Source organism: Toxorhynchites rutilus, chromosome 2 (genome assembly GCF_029784135.1).
Source record: "Toxorhynchites rutilus septentrionalis strain SRP chromosome 2, ASM2978413v1, whole genome shotgun sequence".
NCBI lineage: Eukaryota > Metazoa > Arthropoda > Insecta > Diptera > Culicidae > Toxorhynchites > Toxorhynchites rutilus.
The window spans coordinates 84,026,914-84,042,965 of record NC_073745.1 but is presented as its reverse complement, the minus strand read 5'-3'; the positions used below and the strand labels follow the sequence as shown (position 1 = coordinate 84,042,965).

The following is a 16,052-nucleotide window of genomic DNA, read 5'->3' as shown; positions in this document are numbered from 1 at the left end:
CTTCTCATGTTTATGGGATATTGATTAAATAGCTTAACGTTTATGTTATGCTATCTGAAACATACCAAACATACGATAGCATCAACCATCCCCCCATGGCGAAACCGAAAAAAACCCATTCACGTGGATTTTCAACCCGTTCGACATTTTCCATTTGATGTGACCACTCTGACATAACTATAATTGCTTGTTTCACCCACCATGTCTCACCATCTCTTCCTTCCGGCTCATTTCAGGATCACCACCAACACGGTCGCGTGCTAACGAACGGAACGGAGACCTCAGCGAGAGTGTGAGGGAAATTAACCCAGAAAATCGATTACATCATCTTTTTGACACTACGATCGTGTACAGGGTGGGACTGGGGAACCGGGGGGCTGTCACCTTTTAAGTGCTGCTACTGGAATACTGCTACCAGCAGAGAAAGTGCAACAGTCGTGCTGTGGGCATAGGGCAAATGTGGTTCTAAAATAACACGCCGATATCATCGCGCCCCGGGGGTGAACGGGGAGTGTACGGAGTTGAAGGCCTACTAAAGCCGGGTGCTGCGAGCTGATCGACGTCTACGGAACAAGTGCGAATTGAACCGGTGCGAAAGTGTGGGGACACCAGGAAATGAACGTATTGATAGTGCGGATGTGTGCGTGTGACATACCATTTATCGCGCGTAATATGAGAAACTAAAGAAGATATCCCCTGAAAGGGTGGATATAGGTTGGGAGCTAGCGGCTTCGCGCTACTGGGGGAATCATTATTGACGACATCAAGTTATGTCTAGCCTGTTACTAGTTGCCTCGCTGGAAGACGCTTCGCTGTTAGTGTTGTGAATATCGGTTTCGAAGGAGTTTCATTTTAAGACGGAAGGCGGGTTGCCATCAATCAACACGGTGGCATAGTAAAGATGGCTATTACAATGCCGTCATCCGTGGATAGGATCGGGGGGATATCGTTGATACCCACAGCGGCCGTTGCCACGTATGAAACTTTGAGCGATGCTGTCAATATGACATCGAGTAGTGGTGATGCAATGAGGCGGAATGGAAGCGCCCAAGTGTTGATGGCGGTAAACGACCGTGACATCATACTCTCTAATGACCTTGTGCAAATGGTGTTTTGTCTGCTGTACTCTAGCATATTTATACTCGGTATTTTTGGAAACGTTCTGGTGTGTTACGTGGTGTTTCGCAACAAGGCTATGCAGTCGGTGACAAACCTGTTCATAACGAACCTAGCGCTATCGGATATTCTGCTGTGTGTTCTTGCTGTACCGTTCACACCATCCTATACATTCCTTGGGCGGTGGGTTTTCGGCAAACTTATCTGTCACACAGTTCCCTTGGCTCAGGGTTGCAGCGTGTACATATCCACTCTGACTCTGACTTCCATAGCGATCGATAGATTCTTCGTGATAATCTATCCTTTTCATCCGCGAATGAAACTGTCCACCTGCATAACCATCATTGTTCTCATCTGGACGTTCGCTCTGCTGGTAACCCTCCCGTATGGCCTCTACATGAGGCTTCATGACGACATCAATGGAACCATGCTTAATCAAACCCTGCAAGAGGATCGGCTTTTCTACTGCGAGGAACTTTGGCCCTCGGAGAACATGCGGAAGGTCTTCTCAATTGCGACCTCAATCCTACAGTTTGTCCTTCCATTCATAATAATGGCATTCTGCTACATCTGTGTGTCAATTAAGCTGAACGATCGAGCTCGAACAAAGCCTGGATCAAAAACAACCCGTCGTGAGGAAGCCGAACGGGACCGTAAGAAGCGCACCAACCGAATGCTAATAGCTATGGTTGCCATTTTCGGCATCTCATGGTTGCCACTCAATCTCGTGAATATGTGCAACGATTTCTACTCCGACATCAACGCTTGGCCCTTCTATAATCTGCTGTTCTTCATCGCGCATCTAACCGCCATGAGTTCGACCTGTTACAACCCGTTCCTGTATGCGTGGCTCAACGAAAACTTCCGTAAAGAGTTCAAACAAGTGCTACCCTGTTTCGACCCGTCCCGTGGTCGCAGCACCGTCAGTATGCGCCGATCTGAACATCGAACCTGCAACGGTAACGATACCGTGCAGGAAACCCTTATTCCGAACTCCCAAATCCTTCCGCCAATGTCGAACCGTTCCCCAAATACCACCACCACTACCACAACCACCAATGATTCCGCTAAGCAAAGCGTTGACTCAATACTGCTCTCGGAAGTCGGCCCACCGATGCTTCTGTCCGCAAATCCACCCCTTCTTCCGTCGATCCAAAGCCAGGAAACCGTCGTGCTCCCATCGGGTGTGCTGGAGACCCCTTTTGAGGTGCAATTGCCCGTTGTTACATCGGTGGCAGCCGTTTCCAGCTGCAGCAAAACGCAAACAACGAACAGTCTGGGGAATGGAGGTTTGAGCGCTAACCCCTCCACCAAGCTCAGCAACCCAAAGCTGCAGTCATTGATACTGATCAACGACGGCACCTGCGGGGACACCAAGGTTCCTGAGATACTATAGACTGAGACTAAGTCGGAGACGGGAAAGAAGCGTGCTGTTTTATCTACAACGTAAATTTTAAGGTAAGTGAACCGTTGAAAATAGCGGGAAAAATATCGACAGTTCAGATTTTTAATTGATTCTTCGTCTGACCCAAATTGTAATGCTTGCGCAGGAAAAACTTCCCTATTGCATGTCCTACTTCTGTCACCACAATTCATTGCAAAACTTCTACTCGTCGCGTTGCATCTGCAACGCGAGTGTTTCCAAGTGTCATTACATGCACTGAATGAGACGGAATGAGAGAAACGGCGTCGACAACTTTCTGTCCGTTTGTGGGTGGCGGCAGCGGTAGATAACTTAATAGTACCCTATTTGTCCTCTCAACGTCAAATTAAAAAGACAAATCGACTCATTCGTGGGTGCCAACGCGGTCGATGCACTGAGAAGTTGCAAATTGCCCTCGCTGTTGTCAACCAGAAGTAAACGAGTGTGTCTGTTTTGTTCCGCGTTTCATTCGGGCTAGTTTGCAGCATCTTTATTTTTCTTGGTTCATTGGGTGGGGGTAAATTGTTTGGCGTCGTGGACAAATTACGTAACGCTGAAAATATGGATTTTGGAACCCCTCCCCCTCTCCTCCTACGTAACGCAATTTCCTATCTCCAAATCACAGTAAGTAACGCACCCTTGTAGAAACAGAAATTATTCAAGTGACTTTTAGTGGAGAAGAATATAAATGTTTAAAATTAGTGGTGGTTTCGATAGGATTCGAACTCCGGTAGTTTGGATTTTCGAGCAGTTAAAATAATGATGGTCCCACCTCATTCCCCTACAAAGGTTTGAGCTGGATGAGTTATCTTTAAGATAATTACTTATAAGAATTCACTTTTGTATTATCAATATGAACCAGTAAAAAAGATACAATCAAAATAAAACGAACTGGTTGTGCTACAGATATAGACTCTAAATTTGATGAACTTTGTAAGGCAGCACGCGACCTTTCTTATTCCATGACATGTCAAGAAAATTTCTAACCCGAAAAAATCCTTGACCGATCGGGAATTGAACCCAATACCTATGTCCGAATCAATCGTGAATTTACAAGAGAATTCCCGCTTTACTAGATTCTCGATAACGGTCTGCTAATGCGATCGTTTCTGAGTCCAGACAGCTGAGCATTTCTAAGCCTAATTCGAGCCAACACTTCAGGCCCTTCATATTCTTAGGATAACATTCCCACTGGAACTCGCAATCAGATCTGCCGCACTCAGAACAAATCTCGTTATAACCATTTATTTAACAAATGAATTTACGAGTATTCCGATTGGGCTATCCCCAGCTGCATTCCGTTGTTCACATAAAACCCCTCGAAATGATGTTAGCTTATTTCAAAACTGATAATTCGAAAACTGATATGCCCTTCATAACTTGGGTTATACACATGTCCGTTGAAGCTCGCAATCAGATCTGCCTCAATTCAGAAAAGTCTCGTTATAACCATCTATTTGACAAATGTGTTTACGAGTGTTCCGGTAGGGCTATCCCCAGCTTCGCTCCACTTCCAATTTGCAACCTGTTGTAATGAGGTTCATCCTAAATTGTTCATGTCTGTTTATGCGCGCGATGCTCAAACTATTGTAGACTTCGCAATTTTTTTTAAATCTAATATCAACAATCTTGCTATCTAGCAAACTGAAAACAAACTAAATACCATCATTATTATTGTCTTTAGACAAAAAGAAAGAACAGAAAACATTCAACATAACAAGATAATATATCCGTCATAACTTCGTCAACATGCATACGTTTATACTAACGTTAACTAACAAACATTTCACAAATCCGGATCATTCTTCAAAAATTCTTTACATATGTTTCGGAATATTCTGAGGCTTGTTGCTGTCTCTGCTTCATTTGGCAGTAAGTTGTAAAGCTTATAACCTTTGTAAAAAATAGAATTTTGGGTACAGGACATCCGGAAGTTCAGAGTTCTGAGGTCACTTGCTTGCCTTGTGTTAAACTGGTGTATATCTCTTCCATGAGTTATTGTGTTTCGTAAATAATGCGGTGTCAAACCGTTGGTCATTTTGAATATTAACGTGAGCGGGCAGTATTTAATACGCTGGCCGACTGACATCCATTGTAGGCATTCTAACATCAATCTTCGTGGAGTTAGTCTATCGCATCTCAATATCAAGCGCATGGCTTTGTTCTGTAAAAATTGCATCCGTTGCAATTGTCTCTTGTTTGCTAGGAACAACACGGATGCACAATAATCAAAATGTGGAGCAATCAATACTTTGTAGATCGTCAGCTTACTCTCAAAGGTCAAAAATCGATTTATCCTACAAAGCATTCTTTATGGTGTAGTTTATATGTTCGTCAAAATGCAGCGTTTGGTCCAAAACAACGCCAAGATATTTGATTGATGATGCCCTCTCCACAGATTGTCCATCTATATTTATATCAAAACCGCTACTGTCTATAATACGTGTCGATACTACCATATATTTTGTTTTGTTTATGTTCAGCTTCAATCTTTTCCATTTCAGCCAGTCATCTAGATGCTGTAGTTCATGGTTCATATTTCTGTAACAGTCTTGCAAGGTATCTGCTACAACAAATATCACCGTGTCATCAGCGAACAAGTTCACGTCACTATAATTTAACACCTGTTTGATATCATTGATATACAGCAAGAACAGCAATGGCCCCAGAACACTTCCTTGGGGCACACCCAGATTCACTGGTTCCGCTGCAGATTTATAGTCTGCTACTATGCCGGTCTTTCTCGGCTAATTCAGCGATTTTGTCGCTATTTTCGACGACAGGCCTTCCGGAGCGTGGCGCATCTTCGACGACCTCTACACCTGAACGAAAACGTTGAAACCATCGAAGTGCGGTGGAAATGGAAACTGTATCGGGCCCATAAACTGCACAAATTTTATTGGCAGCTTGAGATGCATTTTTGCCTTTGTCATAGTAGTACTGTAAAATATGTCGGATTTTCTCTTTATTTTGCTCCATATTTGCGACACTATAACTCACGAACGACTTAACCAAATAAAACAATGTCAAGGACTATATTATAGCGCGCAAAAATACCTTTCCAACAAGCTATAGTATGACTCGATACAATGAATACAACTAGAACTACGCGCTTACAACGACACCTCGCGGAAATACCGCAGGACTTTTTTGACAGCCTAATATATGGTTGCACTTGCAAACGTAGTTTGTGGACATCTGTTAACAAAAAGAAGGAGGATATAATCAAATTGTTTTCAGAACAAAATGTTTGTCTTTTGTCGGGGGAGTGTCCGTTCTACCCAACTTGATTAGTATTTTATTTTCATCATTATTTAAGGAGTAAAAATGAGAAAGCTTCACCGCTGATTCGATAAACTAGAAGAGAAGTGATGGTAAAACACTCACGTAGGGGTAGTGGGGGCAAATTGGTCATGCGGGGCAAAGTGGTCACCTGCTTGTAACTATTGACTATAGATGCCGTATTGATAGTCACCTTATGTGGACGGTATGTGGACGCTGGAAATGGGCATATTCCTTAGGGTGACCACTATGCCCCCACTTCCCCTAACGTGGTAGAATCCGGAATCACAATCTGCTCATCAATGTGCACAAAAATATGATAAAAGCCATTACTACCTTTAATTCTGTTTATTATATTATGCAGAAGAAGACAAAGAGTCATTATGTATCATCTTAAAACACAAGTCTAAATAGTTAAGATCTACATAAATATAAGCCTATGTCGAATAAATCTATGAAATACTACAGAAATATATTATAGATAAAAATAACATTTTCTCCTTCGTCGCCACGTTGTCCGGAACATTGTTTGTAGAGGGTTGTAATAATTTTGTAGCACGGTGATGTCTATTGAGTACTCTATTGGGAAGGGAAGTTCGTGTAGCTGCTGTAGTGAATTGATCTCTTTGGGTGCTAAGTTCTGCTTATGTGTAGGGAAGGGAAAGGAGAGCGGGCAAGTGCATTCGAGGAAGTGAAGCGGGTTTCTTAGGAAGACATAAATGGGGAACATGATATTAAGATCGCGACTACTCAAACTTTCATAATCTGATATGCGTGAGTATATCCATTCGATCTTCTAAATCAGCAGCCAGTTAAATTCATTAATTGATTTTTTTACATAACCAAACAACAATCTAGATATTATGGACCACAATTAATAGCAGTTCTGCCGTAATCTTGCAAAGTGACGCAAGCGCCAGAGGGACGAATTTCCAGTACGGGACTTCTCGTAAAATTGCATGTATAATCAGCTTACGCGTTATCTATTACAAAAATCTGATCTGTACAAATTGTGTGCACTTGATGGAAAAACATTGCCATCAGCTTGATTTTTGAAAAAATGCCGTTTTATTTAAGCTATAATACCAACGCCAGTTTGTTGTGGAAACTGCAAATTTTAATCGCTGTTTCCACAACCGATTGGTGTTCATCCATAAAAGTATGCGAGAATCTGTTTCCAATTATTTTCTCCAAAATGCCGCGGAGCATGAGAAGGCATCAGGGAGAAAAGTTCTACACATTTTCCGACTTTGTAACATGCGTTGAACAGGCTAACATATTTGAGAACCCGATTTTAACAATTATAGACAGCACCATTTTTTTCCAATCCGAAATGCAATTGAAAACATAAAATAATGCAGTCCAAAATCATCCGATGTAAAGCAGATACAGTTTATGCGAGCATGTTTTGAGTTTTGTTACAAAATGCGTTCCGATGGAGGATTGAGAAAAGTGCAGCTTTTCACCAAATCCGACTTCAATCAACACTCAGCTTCAATCCATCTGAAAGAGAAATGAGCAGGTGAGAAAGTAAACAGCGTCAAGAAGCTTTATCGCTTGATACCTGAGGATAGAAGACATCATTGCCATCGAAAGACATCAATTCTGGTAATCAACAATGAAATTGATGAGTTTAAACTAATTAGTTACACTTTTTATGTTCAATATGTGATCGATCAATGATAATTTTTTCCTTTGAGAATTTGAATTTGAATTTGAGAATTCATGAATTTAAATATTTGACGAGATTTATAAACACAGCAAAGTACATGATTTGTAGTTCTGAAACAAAATTGCTATTATAAATGTAGCACTGCATGGGGATGGACTGTTTTGAATTAAAATGTTAGGCATGACGAGCTTTTCGGAAAAGTGATTTACGGAAGATGTTGTTATGTGAAGTTTGCTGTCCCTGCTAATCCATTCTATGCTATCAGATCAGATAAAAAAATTACTTCGCATCACAATCAAATTACGACACACCATAGGGAAAATGGCGCTTGCGCCACTCCGTTTTTAGGCTTTTACGAGGTCATTTTTTCACATTTCTGTAAAACTCCGCAGTTGTTTGAAAGCATTTGGTATTCTTTATCGATCTGTAACAAAAAAGGTAAAATGTCAATTTTGGCGCTTGCGTCACTTTGCGAGATTACGGCAGAGTAATGGTAAGTTTCTTCGTTTTTTTTTCAAAAATTAATGCTTTATTCTGCAAAAATGGTGGCAAATTTAATATTCAAAGTATTGCCCATCGCTAGTTACAACTTTTTCCCATCTTTCTGGCAATTCATTCGGTTTGTGGGGTAACCACGAATCGATCCAATTTTTGACTTCATCAAAATTGGAGAAGTGTTGGTCAACCAGGCCATGTTGCATCGATCGAAAAAGGTAGTAATCGGATGGAGCAATGTCTGGAGAAACGGTTCCGCGACATGCGGCTGAGCATTGTCGTGCTGCAAAATAACCCTACGAGTCTTTGTTCGTATTGTGGCCGTTTTTCCTTCAGTGCACGGCTCAAACGCATCAATTGTCGTCGGTAGAGGTCCCTCGTAATGGTTTCATTCGGTTTTAGCAGCTCATAGTACACCACACCCAGCTGGTCCCACCAAATAGACAGCATAGCCTTCTGGCCGTGAATATTTCGCGCGGCCGTCGATGTTGATGCATGGCCGGGGAATCAATACGTTGCCCGACGTTTAGGATTGTCGTAATGGACCCACTTTTCATCGCCACTAACGATTTGATGCAAAATACCCTTTCTTTTATGCCATTGGAACAGTTGTTCGCACGTGGAAAAACGGCGTTCGACGTCTCGTGGCTTCAATTCATACGGCACCCAATGTACTATCTTTCGGAGTATTCCCATTGCTTTTAAACGATCGAATATGGTTTGCTGAGTGTATCCTCCAAGTGTATCTGCAAGTTCTTGTTGCATTTGTGATGGATCTTGATCGAGTAAAGCCTCCAATTCTTCATACCTCTCCGCATACCTCTCACGCAGAGATCACGAGTTCAATTCTCATTCCCGACATTCTTCCAAAAATGGAAGTAAAAGTGACGAACCAGCCGAAATGTGTTGAAAGTCACCATAATAGAGAAAAAAAAAATGTCGCAATAACGATTTTGAGTAATAAGCGTTTGAAAACTCCTAATGAATCGTTACATTTTTCGTAGAGTGACCCCCTATATAGAAATCAAAGACCTAGTTCTATGTCGAAAAAAACTCTAACACTGACAGAAGAAATGGTCCGCTGAATTGACGCTCTCTGTATATCTTTTGGATTTATTAGGCAAATGTTTCAGCCATCGCAACCATTGAGAGCTGAAATTTAGCCAGTCATGAGCTGGGTTATCCCTATCTAGAAAGTCATATTTCACAACCATCGGTCTCATAGTTCAAACTACACACTGAATCGGTATCCTGGGCTGTAGAAGCATCCCATCCGTACTTGAAACTTCTGTCGATTAAAAATGATTTGCATAAATGTTTATACGAGTATACACACTTAAACAGAAAGCGAATATACTTTCATTAAATCGTACATGTTCTGATGCGCCCGGAGAATTTACAAAATTGGAATATTTTCAAACACCAGTTTGCTTTATTCGGTAAGCAAGGATATGTTGAGTCGGTGGACGCAGGGGTTCACACACAACAGTGGTAAAAAATGTTGAGTCGGTTCAGGGTTCATTATCGTGGATACTGTTTATTCAGTACCAGTTTATGTTCATTCCGTCTCAACCGTCATTATTGATGGAGTGCTTCTTTTTGGTACTCCTTACAATAACTGCTTCCGCTCGGTTCGAGTTTGTTATTTATTTTAGAAATTTATTTAATGCTTTAAAGCAACATCTCAAAGACTGGCTGACTTTCCCATCAAAAGTTTTAAGTACTCGAACATCAATCCAGACAAACTCCGCCCAATCCCTCGGTAAAGTAATTCTAATCTGCTTCATCCCACAAGCGACATAAATCAGCAGACAGCTTTGCCAGGAGATGAACCGAAAGCACTTAAAAATTTGAGCAAAGTGTGTCAACTTCCAACGTCGTTCTCATCTTCGCCAAATCAATTCCACCCAGCTACCCTCTCGGAATGGAATGTCCCTCCAACTCCGCAAATCTGCTAGGAGATAGAATAAACACACGTTCATAAAATTTCAATCCACAGCATCAGTCGTCAGCCATCATTGCCGTCCTCCTGCTCCTCCTCGCAATTCATCCCACGGAGGTAATGATGATGAAGTCAACTGAACGACGACGGATGAGCCTCGTCGGATGCGCTGCTGCAGTGTTTCCGGACTCCGGATCACTGCGGAGGTTTCACGCGAGATTGACATTCAGCCATTAATTTTATTTATTTCTTACATTTCAATCAATTTACGGAGACAGATGGACGGAGAGTGTAGGAAGTGTTCGAACAGCGGCACATTTTACAACTTCTGTAAAGCACCGGAATCGGATGACAGCCCGACAATGGGTCCTGGTTCTGCTGACTAGCGTTGAATTCCGAGTGATAAATTGGATGGGATGCAAATTAGGTTGCCATTCGCCCGGACAAGAATGTCCCTCGGAGCGGAGCGGAGCAGGGATAGGAATAGGAATCCGATCGTGATTATTGGTTGGAATTTAGTTATTCCAATGATAATGATGCCGGAACGTGTGAACGATGGGATGTGATTGTCGTCACATTGCTAATTGAATTCCACCACAAAGCTCGTAAATAATTAATTAGTTTAGTCTGGGAACGTAGCTTCAGCAGGGATAGCTCTGGTCGTATTTGACCACAGACGGAATGTGGACCCCTCTAACTAGTTTCCATATGAATGGGAAACCGTTTTGAAACGGTTTGATGGTGATTACCGCTATTGCTAACCACTCTTACCAGCACTATATATGCAAACGAACCACAAACCGTTTAGTGGTGAATTGTTTCGAGGTCGAGTCTCATAGCCACTGATTTGATTTCTGTCTTAGCGAAGGCAGACGGAAATGAAGTGATGTTTGTAGATGAAATATTCATAGGATAATAATATGTTAAATTGTTTCTGTCTTCATTATAATTCATTAGTTTAATATTCATCCTTTGTGTTAGGTATGCAGTCTTTTTGGAAATCAAATAACGAAGGTTTATTTCTTTCACTCCGCACATGATAAATCAAAAACAAATATGTTGTACTCCAGTTCTAGCTAAAGCTCAGAAAATAGCCAATAACCATCTTGTAAACAACTCTAGCGAATAGAGTACACTATAAGAGAGAACAATTAACGATGATTCTCCTTGATTTTCCGAGACAAATATCGGAGCTCTAGGTATTGTGTGGGACGGACTCTTAAGTACATGATTCTAGTTGCCCATTGAACCTGCAATGGTAGCTAATATTATCGAATTGATCGGGTTCCGTTCGTCTAAAAAGTGAACTTGAAGGATGGATAACAATCACTGAGCTGATCTGGTTCGACGCCGTTGAACGAGCACAATAATCGATGCAAAAAATAGTTGTTGCATTTGAATATATACTCAACAACAAAATTAGAGGAACAGCTGTAAAAGCTGTTTGATAAGTTTAATTGGATTCGCTATTGACACAGTTGGCAAAAAATTATGATAGTCTACAAAACGTTTGAAAAAAAACACAGAAATAAATCGATTTTTATTTCTTCCCATATTTCATCCATTACATCAACACACCAAGGTGGAAATATGCTCATCAAATATTCCAAGTTTGAAAAAAAAAGCTTTAAAAGGATGTACATCTTCATGCGTTCATTTTTCATAAAGTTATAGCGTTTCTAAAATCTTTTAAAAAACTCGACATCGCACTATGTTCCTCTATTTTTTATTGTCGAGTGTAGATTGAAAGCCACAAAAAATGTACGAAAGTCAATTATTCAAATTCGTTCCCTCCTAAGATAATATCGGAAGTAACAAAATGGCGAATTGAAGATCGTAGTCCTGCGTTAACAATGCGGTTGGTCGCTAACGCTCGATCGGACCTAACTAAAAGATCGTATCTTATGTTTCAAACTAACTGGGCAGTACTACCATTTCTTGCCAGACGAATAGTTCGAACATATTACGCGATAAAAATAGTAAACAAATGTCAAATCGGCAGCATAAGCCGTCGCACAGTGGGGTACAAAGGCTGGCCAAGCAAAAAAAAGTGTGGTTAAATGAGAAAAAACATGCTATTTTCATAATTTCGGGATGCTGAACGCGAATCTGGCTTCCATGTTTTATTTGAGGCCGTTCATAAAGCACGTTACCTTCCTTCCTTCCTTCCTTCCTTCCTTCCTTCCTTCCTTCCTTCCTTCCTTCCTTCCTTCCTTCCTTCCTTCCTTCCTTCCTTCCTTCCTTCCTTCCTTCCTTCCTTCCTTCCTTCCTTCCTTCCTTCCTTCCTTCCTTCCTTCCTTCCTTCCTTCCTTCCTTCCTTCCTTCCTTCCTTCCTTCCTTCCTTCCTTCCTTCCTTCCTTCCTTCCTTCCTTCCTTCCTTCCTTCCTTCCTTCCTTCCTTCCTTCCTTCCTTCCTTCCTTCCTTCCTTCCTTCCTTCCTTCCTTCCTTCCTTCCTTCCTTCCTTCCTTCCTTCCTTCCTTCCTTCCTTCCTTCCTTCCTTCCTTCCTTCCTTCCTTCCTTCCTTCCTTCCTTCCTTCCTTCCTTCCTTCCTTCCTTCCTTCCTTCCTTCCTTCCTTCCTTCCTTCCTTCCTTCCTTCCTTCCTTCCTTCCTTCCTTCCTTCCTTCCTTCCTTCCTTCCTTCCTTCCTTCCTTCCTTCCTTCCTTCCTTCCTTCCTTCCTTCCTTCCTTCCTTCCTTCCTTCCTTCCTTCCTTCCTTCCTTCCTTCCTTCCTTCCTTCCTTCCTTCCTTCCTTCCTTCCTTCCTTCCTTCCTTCCTTCCTTCCTTCCTTCCTTCCTTCCTTCCTTCCTTCCTTCCTTCCTTCCTTCCTTCCTTCCTTCCTTCCTTCCTTCCTTCCTTCCTTCCTTCCTTCCTTCCTTCCTTCCTTCCTTCCTTCCTTCCTTCCTTCCTTCCTTCCTTTCTTCCTTCCTTCCTTCCTTCCTTCCTTCCTTCCTTCCTTCCTTCCTTCCTTCCTTCCTTCCTTCCTTCCTTCCTTCCTTCCTTCCTTCCTTCCTTCCTTCCTTCCTTCCTTCCTTCCTTCCTTCTTTCCTTCCTTCCTTCCTTCCTTCCTTATAAACCTCCATCAAAAATAGCACGAAATATACGAGTTTTGGGATACCTGTTATTGTATGAATGTGGTCATTTTTATAACGCTTATTAGTATTGAATATTAAAATACCTTCTAAATAAATATAGCTGTAAATAGTACATTTCGGTAAATCTAACTTTTGAGGTACATGAGGTACACATGAGGTGAACTAGTAGGCGGAATAGATTTAGATTGGTAAACAAAATATGGTATCGTGATTATTTGCATTCAATATGAAGCAATGAGATACATATCGAGGTGAAGCAGTAGGCGAAGCATGTCTGTATTGGCAAGAAAAATATCGTGTCGTAATTATTTGCATTCGATATGGACTGTATATGGAAGAAACAAAACAATGTTCAAAGTATTCACGGTTTCATGATGATTTAAGCCAAAATTCTAATGAAATCTTGCAACGGTTTGTTGACAATTATAATTATTACTGTTTATTCTACAACTTAAGGCAATACCTTTTCAAATGTTACATTGCATTTTACATGGTAGAACTAGTGAAACATGCCTCGGACATTTTTATAATTCTTCTAATCAAACAAATTTTTTATTTGATTTTCACGAAAGAGCTCGAACAACCCTCTACTAAATGTTGAATCTGATCTTTCTAAAGTTAAATCATTCGGTAGTGAATTCCAAATTGCAACGCATCTGACAAAGAATGAATACTTACTTACTTACTTACCATATTTCAACAACTGGTACCGCGGAATTACAACCTTCCGATAGCGAAAGTTTCTCAATGGTCTCAATTTACTGAACAGATATTGTGGTTCTCTGTTTTTTATTAGTTGGCATATTAGCAAGCAACATCTAAGCTTCCCAAAGCTTTGAAACGCGCATCCATGTAACTTTGACTGCGAATATGAAACATGCGAGAAAATATTTATATTAAACACGAAACGTACACATGAATTTAAGGCTACTTTTAGTTTGTTGGTCGCAACTGATGAAGACTGTATCAAAAGGAAATCGTACGACACAAAATGAGGAAGGATAAGCGATTTAAACAATTTTAATTTAATATCAAATCTCCAAAAACTACCACTAAGCTGCAATGAGCGTAGTTTTTCATACACTTTCCACATTGTTCGAGAATAAAGTTTTCCCATTCCATATTTTCCTGGATTTTTTAGCCCAAGCGGAGTTAACAAATGCCAGTAATGAGTCGTTCAGCCTTAAGCACGGTCTGTCAACATTATTTCTAGCATCCCCTATGAACATTGCGTACGACTTTTTAACATTGATTGACAATCTATGTCTCAATGACCATTCATAAATACGAGCCAAATCATCATTCACTTGAAAAGCGATTACATTTGTATTTTGTATAGTACATTTATGATATAGTTACACGTCATCTGCATAGAGGTGAACCATGTAATATTTTAAAGTGTTCTGAAGGTCTTTTATGTATAACGGAAACAAAATTGGCCCCAAAACCGATCCTTGCAGCACTCCTGCTCTAATCGGAAGGAAATTAGAAAAATTGGAATTATTGGAATTAATTCCACACAGTTTGAAAACGATTACTTGAGTATAAACTGAATAATTCGACAGTACTGCCAGAAACCCCAATCTTGTTTGTTAGTTTTCTGCATAAAATACTATGCGATATACACTGCGTTTCACAACTATAGAACCACTCATTTTTATAAGTTTCCAGAGATATGTAAGTAGTCGGTTGAATTGAAGTATATAGTGTAGTATACAACAACTATCTTCATTTAAAAGACTGACTATTTGAACTTTATTGTTGTGTTCAGGCGCGAAACATTCAATAAACTAAAATTCCAGTGTTTCATAACTATATAACCAGATGGAAAAACTCTCTACTCACTTACTTACTTACTTACTTACTTACTTACTTACTTACTTACTTACTTACTAACTTACTTACTTACTTACTTACTTACTTACTTACTTTCTTACTTACTTACTTACTTACTTACTTACTTACTTACCTACTTACTTACTTACTTACTTACTTACTTACTTACTTACTTACTTACTTACTTACTTACTTACTTACTTACTTACTTACAAACTCACATAAAAAATAACACGAAATTTATTTTGCTAAAGCGAAAATAACCTTACAAACATAGTATAAATCAAATGATCATAGACTTTAAGTTTAATGCTTCGTGAACTCTTGATATTTTTGAAGTTTTTTAGCGTTATCGAAAACAATATTGTTGTACTGATCACAACTATCAATTGAACCGTACGACAATTTGAAACACCAACACCAACTTTTTCTATCTTCCTGTACAAGAGATTTCAAGAGAAAGACTTTGTAAGCAATATTCTGTCAAAAATTCCAGAACTGACAATAATCCCACTATACACACATCATCAAACCAGCCTTTGGAGCCTTTGTTTGTGATATTTTGCCGCACTTACCTCATGATCATCATGATTTTACGAACGATATTCTTGTACTTCTGGTGTTATTTTATTTTTATTTTTATTTAAAATTTAAGAAATTGTTTCTTTTTTCTTTCAGTAATGGTGTCAAATCGGATAACAGGACACGTTTTCATGAAATATAAGTAGCAAATGCAGCATTGTACGTAGAACGAACACAATGTGGATAAGGAAAATATTGCAATATAAGCTCCGCGAGAATAACAAACATTTTGCAATTTCGCAACATTCACGATTCATCAGTCCTCCAGATAGCGACCAGACGGCAGCGAGGTTTGAACTTTCTCAAGGCCGCGAGTTTGGTTTAGTTTTCCAAATTGGCATTTTATAAGACTAAAGGCGAATTAACTGTGAAATTGTAAACAAAGAGTTGACCATGACCGTCATTATTTATGTAACAGTCTCGCTCAAGCTAATAGACAGCAGTCTTTCTCAATGCTGATCTCAGACACAGCTGTTTTGTCCGATACAAAAGAGAATGTTAGATAGATATCTCACACAGATATATGAACCTAGAATTTTCTGAAATTTTGTTAGAAAATCAGGGAATACCAGGGAATCTTTTTGTCGTTGAGCCGACATCCTGTTTTTGGGC

General features: G+C 40.2%; 1 protein-coding gene across 3 annotated transcripts in view; it reads left to right on the top strand.

The window, feature by feature from the left end:
• LOC129768417 (neuropeptide Y receptor type 2) overlaps positions 1-16,052 on the top strand; it is a 283,678-nt gene that overhangs the window by 176,155 nt on the left and 91,471 nt on the right. For all 3 annotated transcript variants that reach the window (XM_055770070.1, XM_055770068.1, XM_055770069.1), the window contains one exon: positions 237-2,574. In XM_055770070.1, the coding sequence (XP_055626045.1) occupies positions 902-2,512 (1,611 nt within the window). In that variant the 5' untranslated portion in view covers positions 237-901 and the 3' untranslated portion in view covers positions 2,513-2,574. The remainder of the gene's footprint in view (positions 1-236; positions 2,575-16,052) is intronic.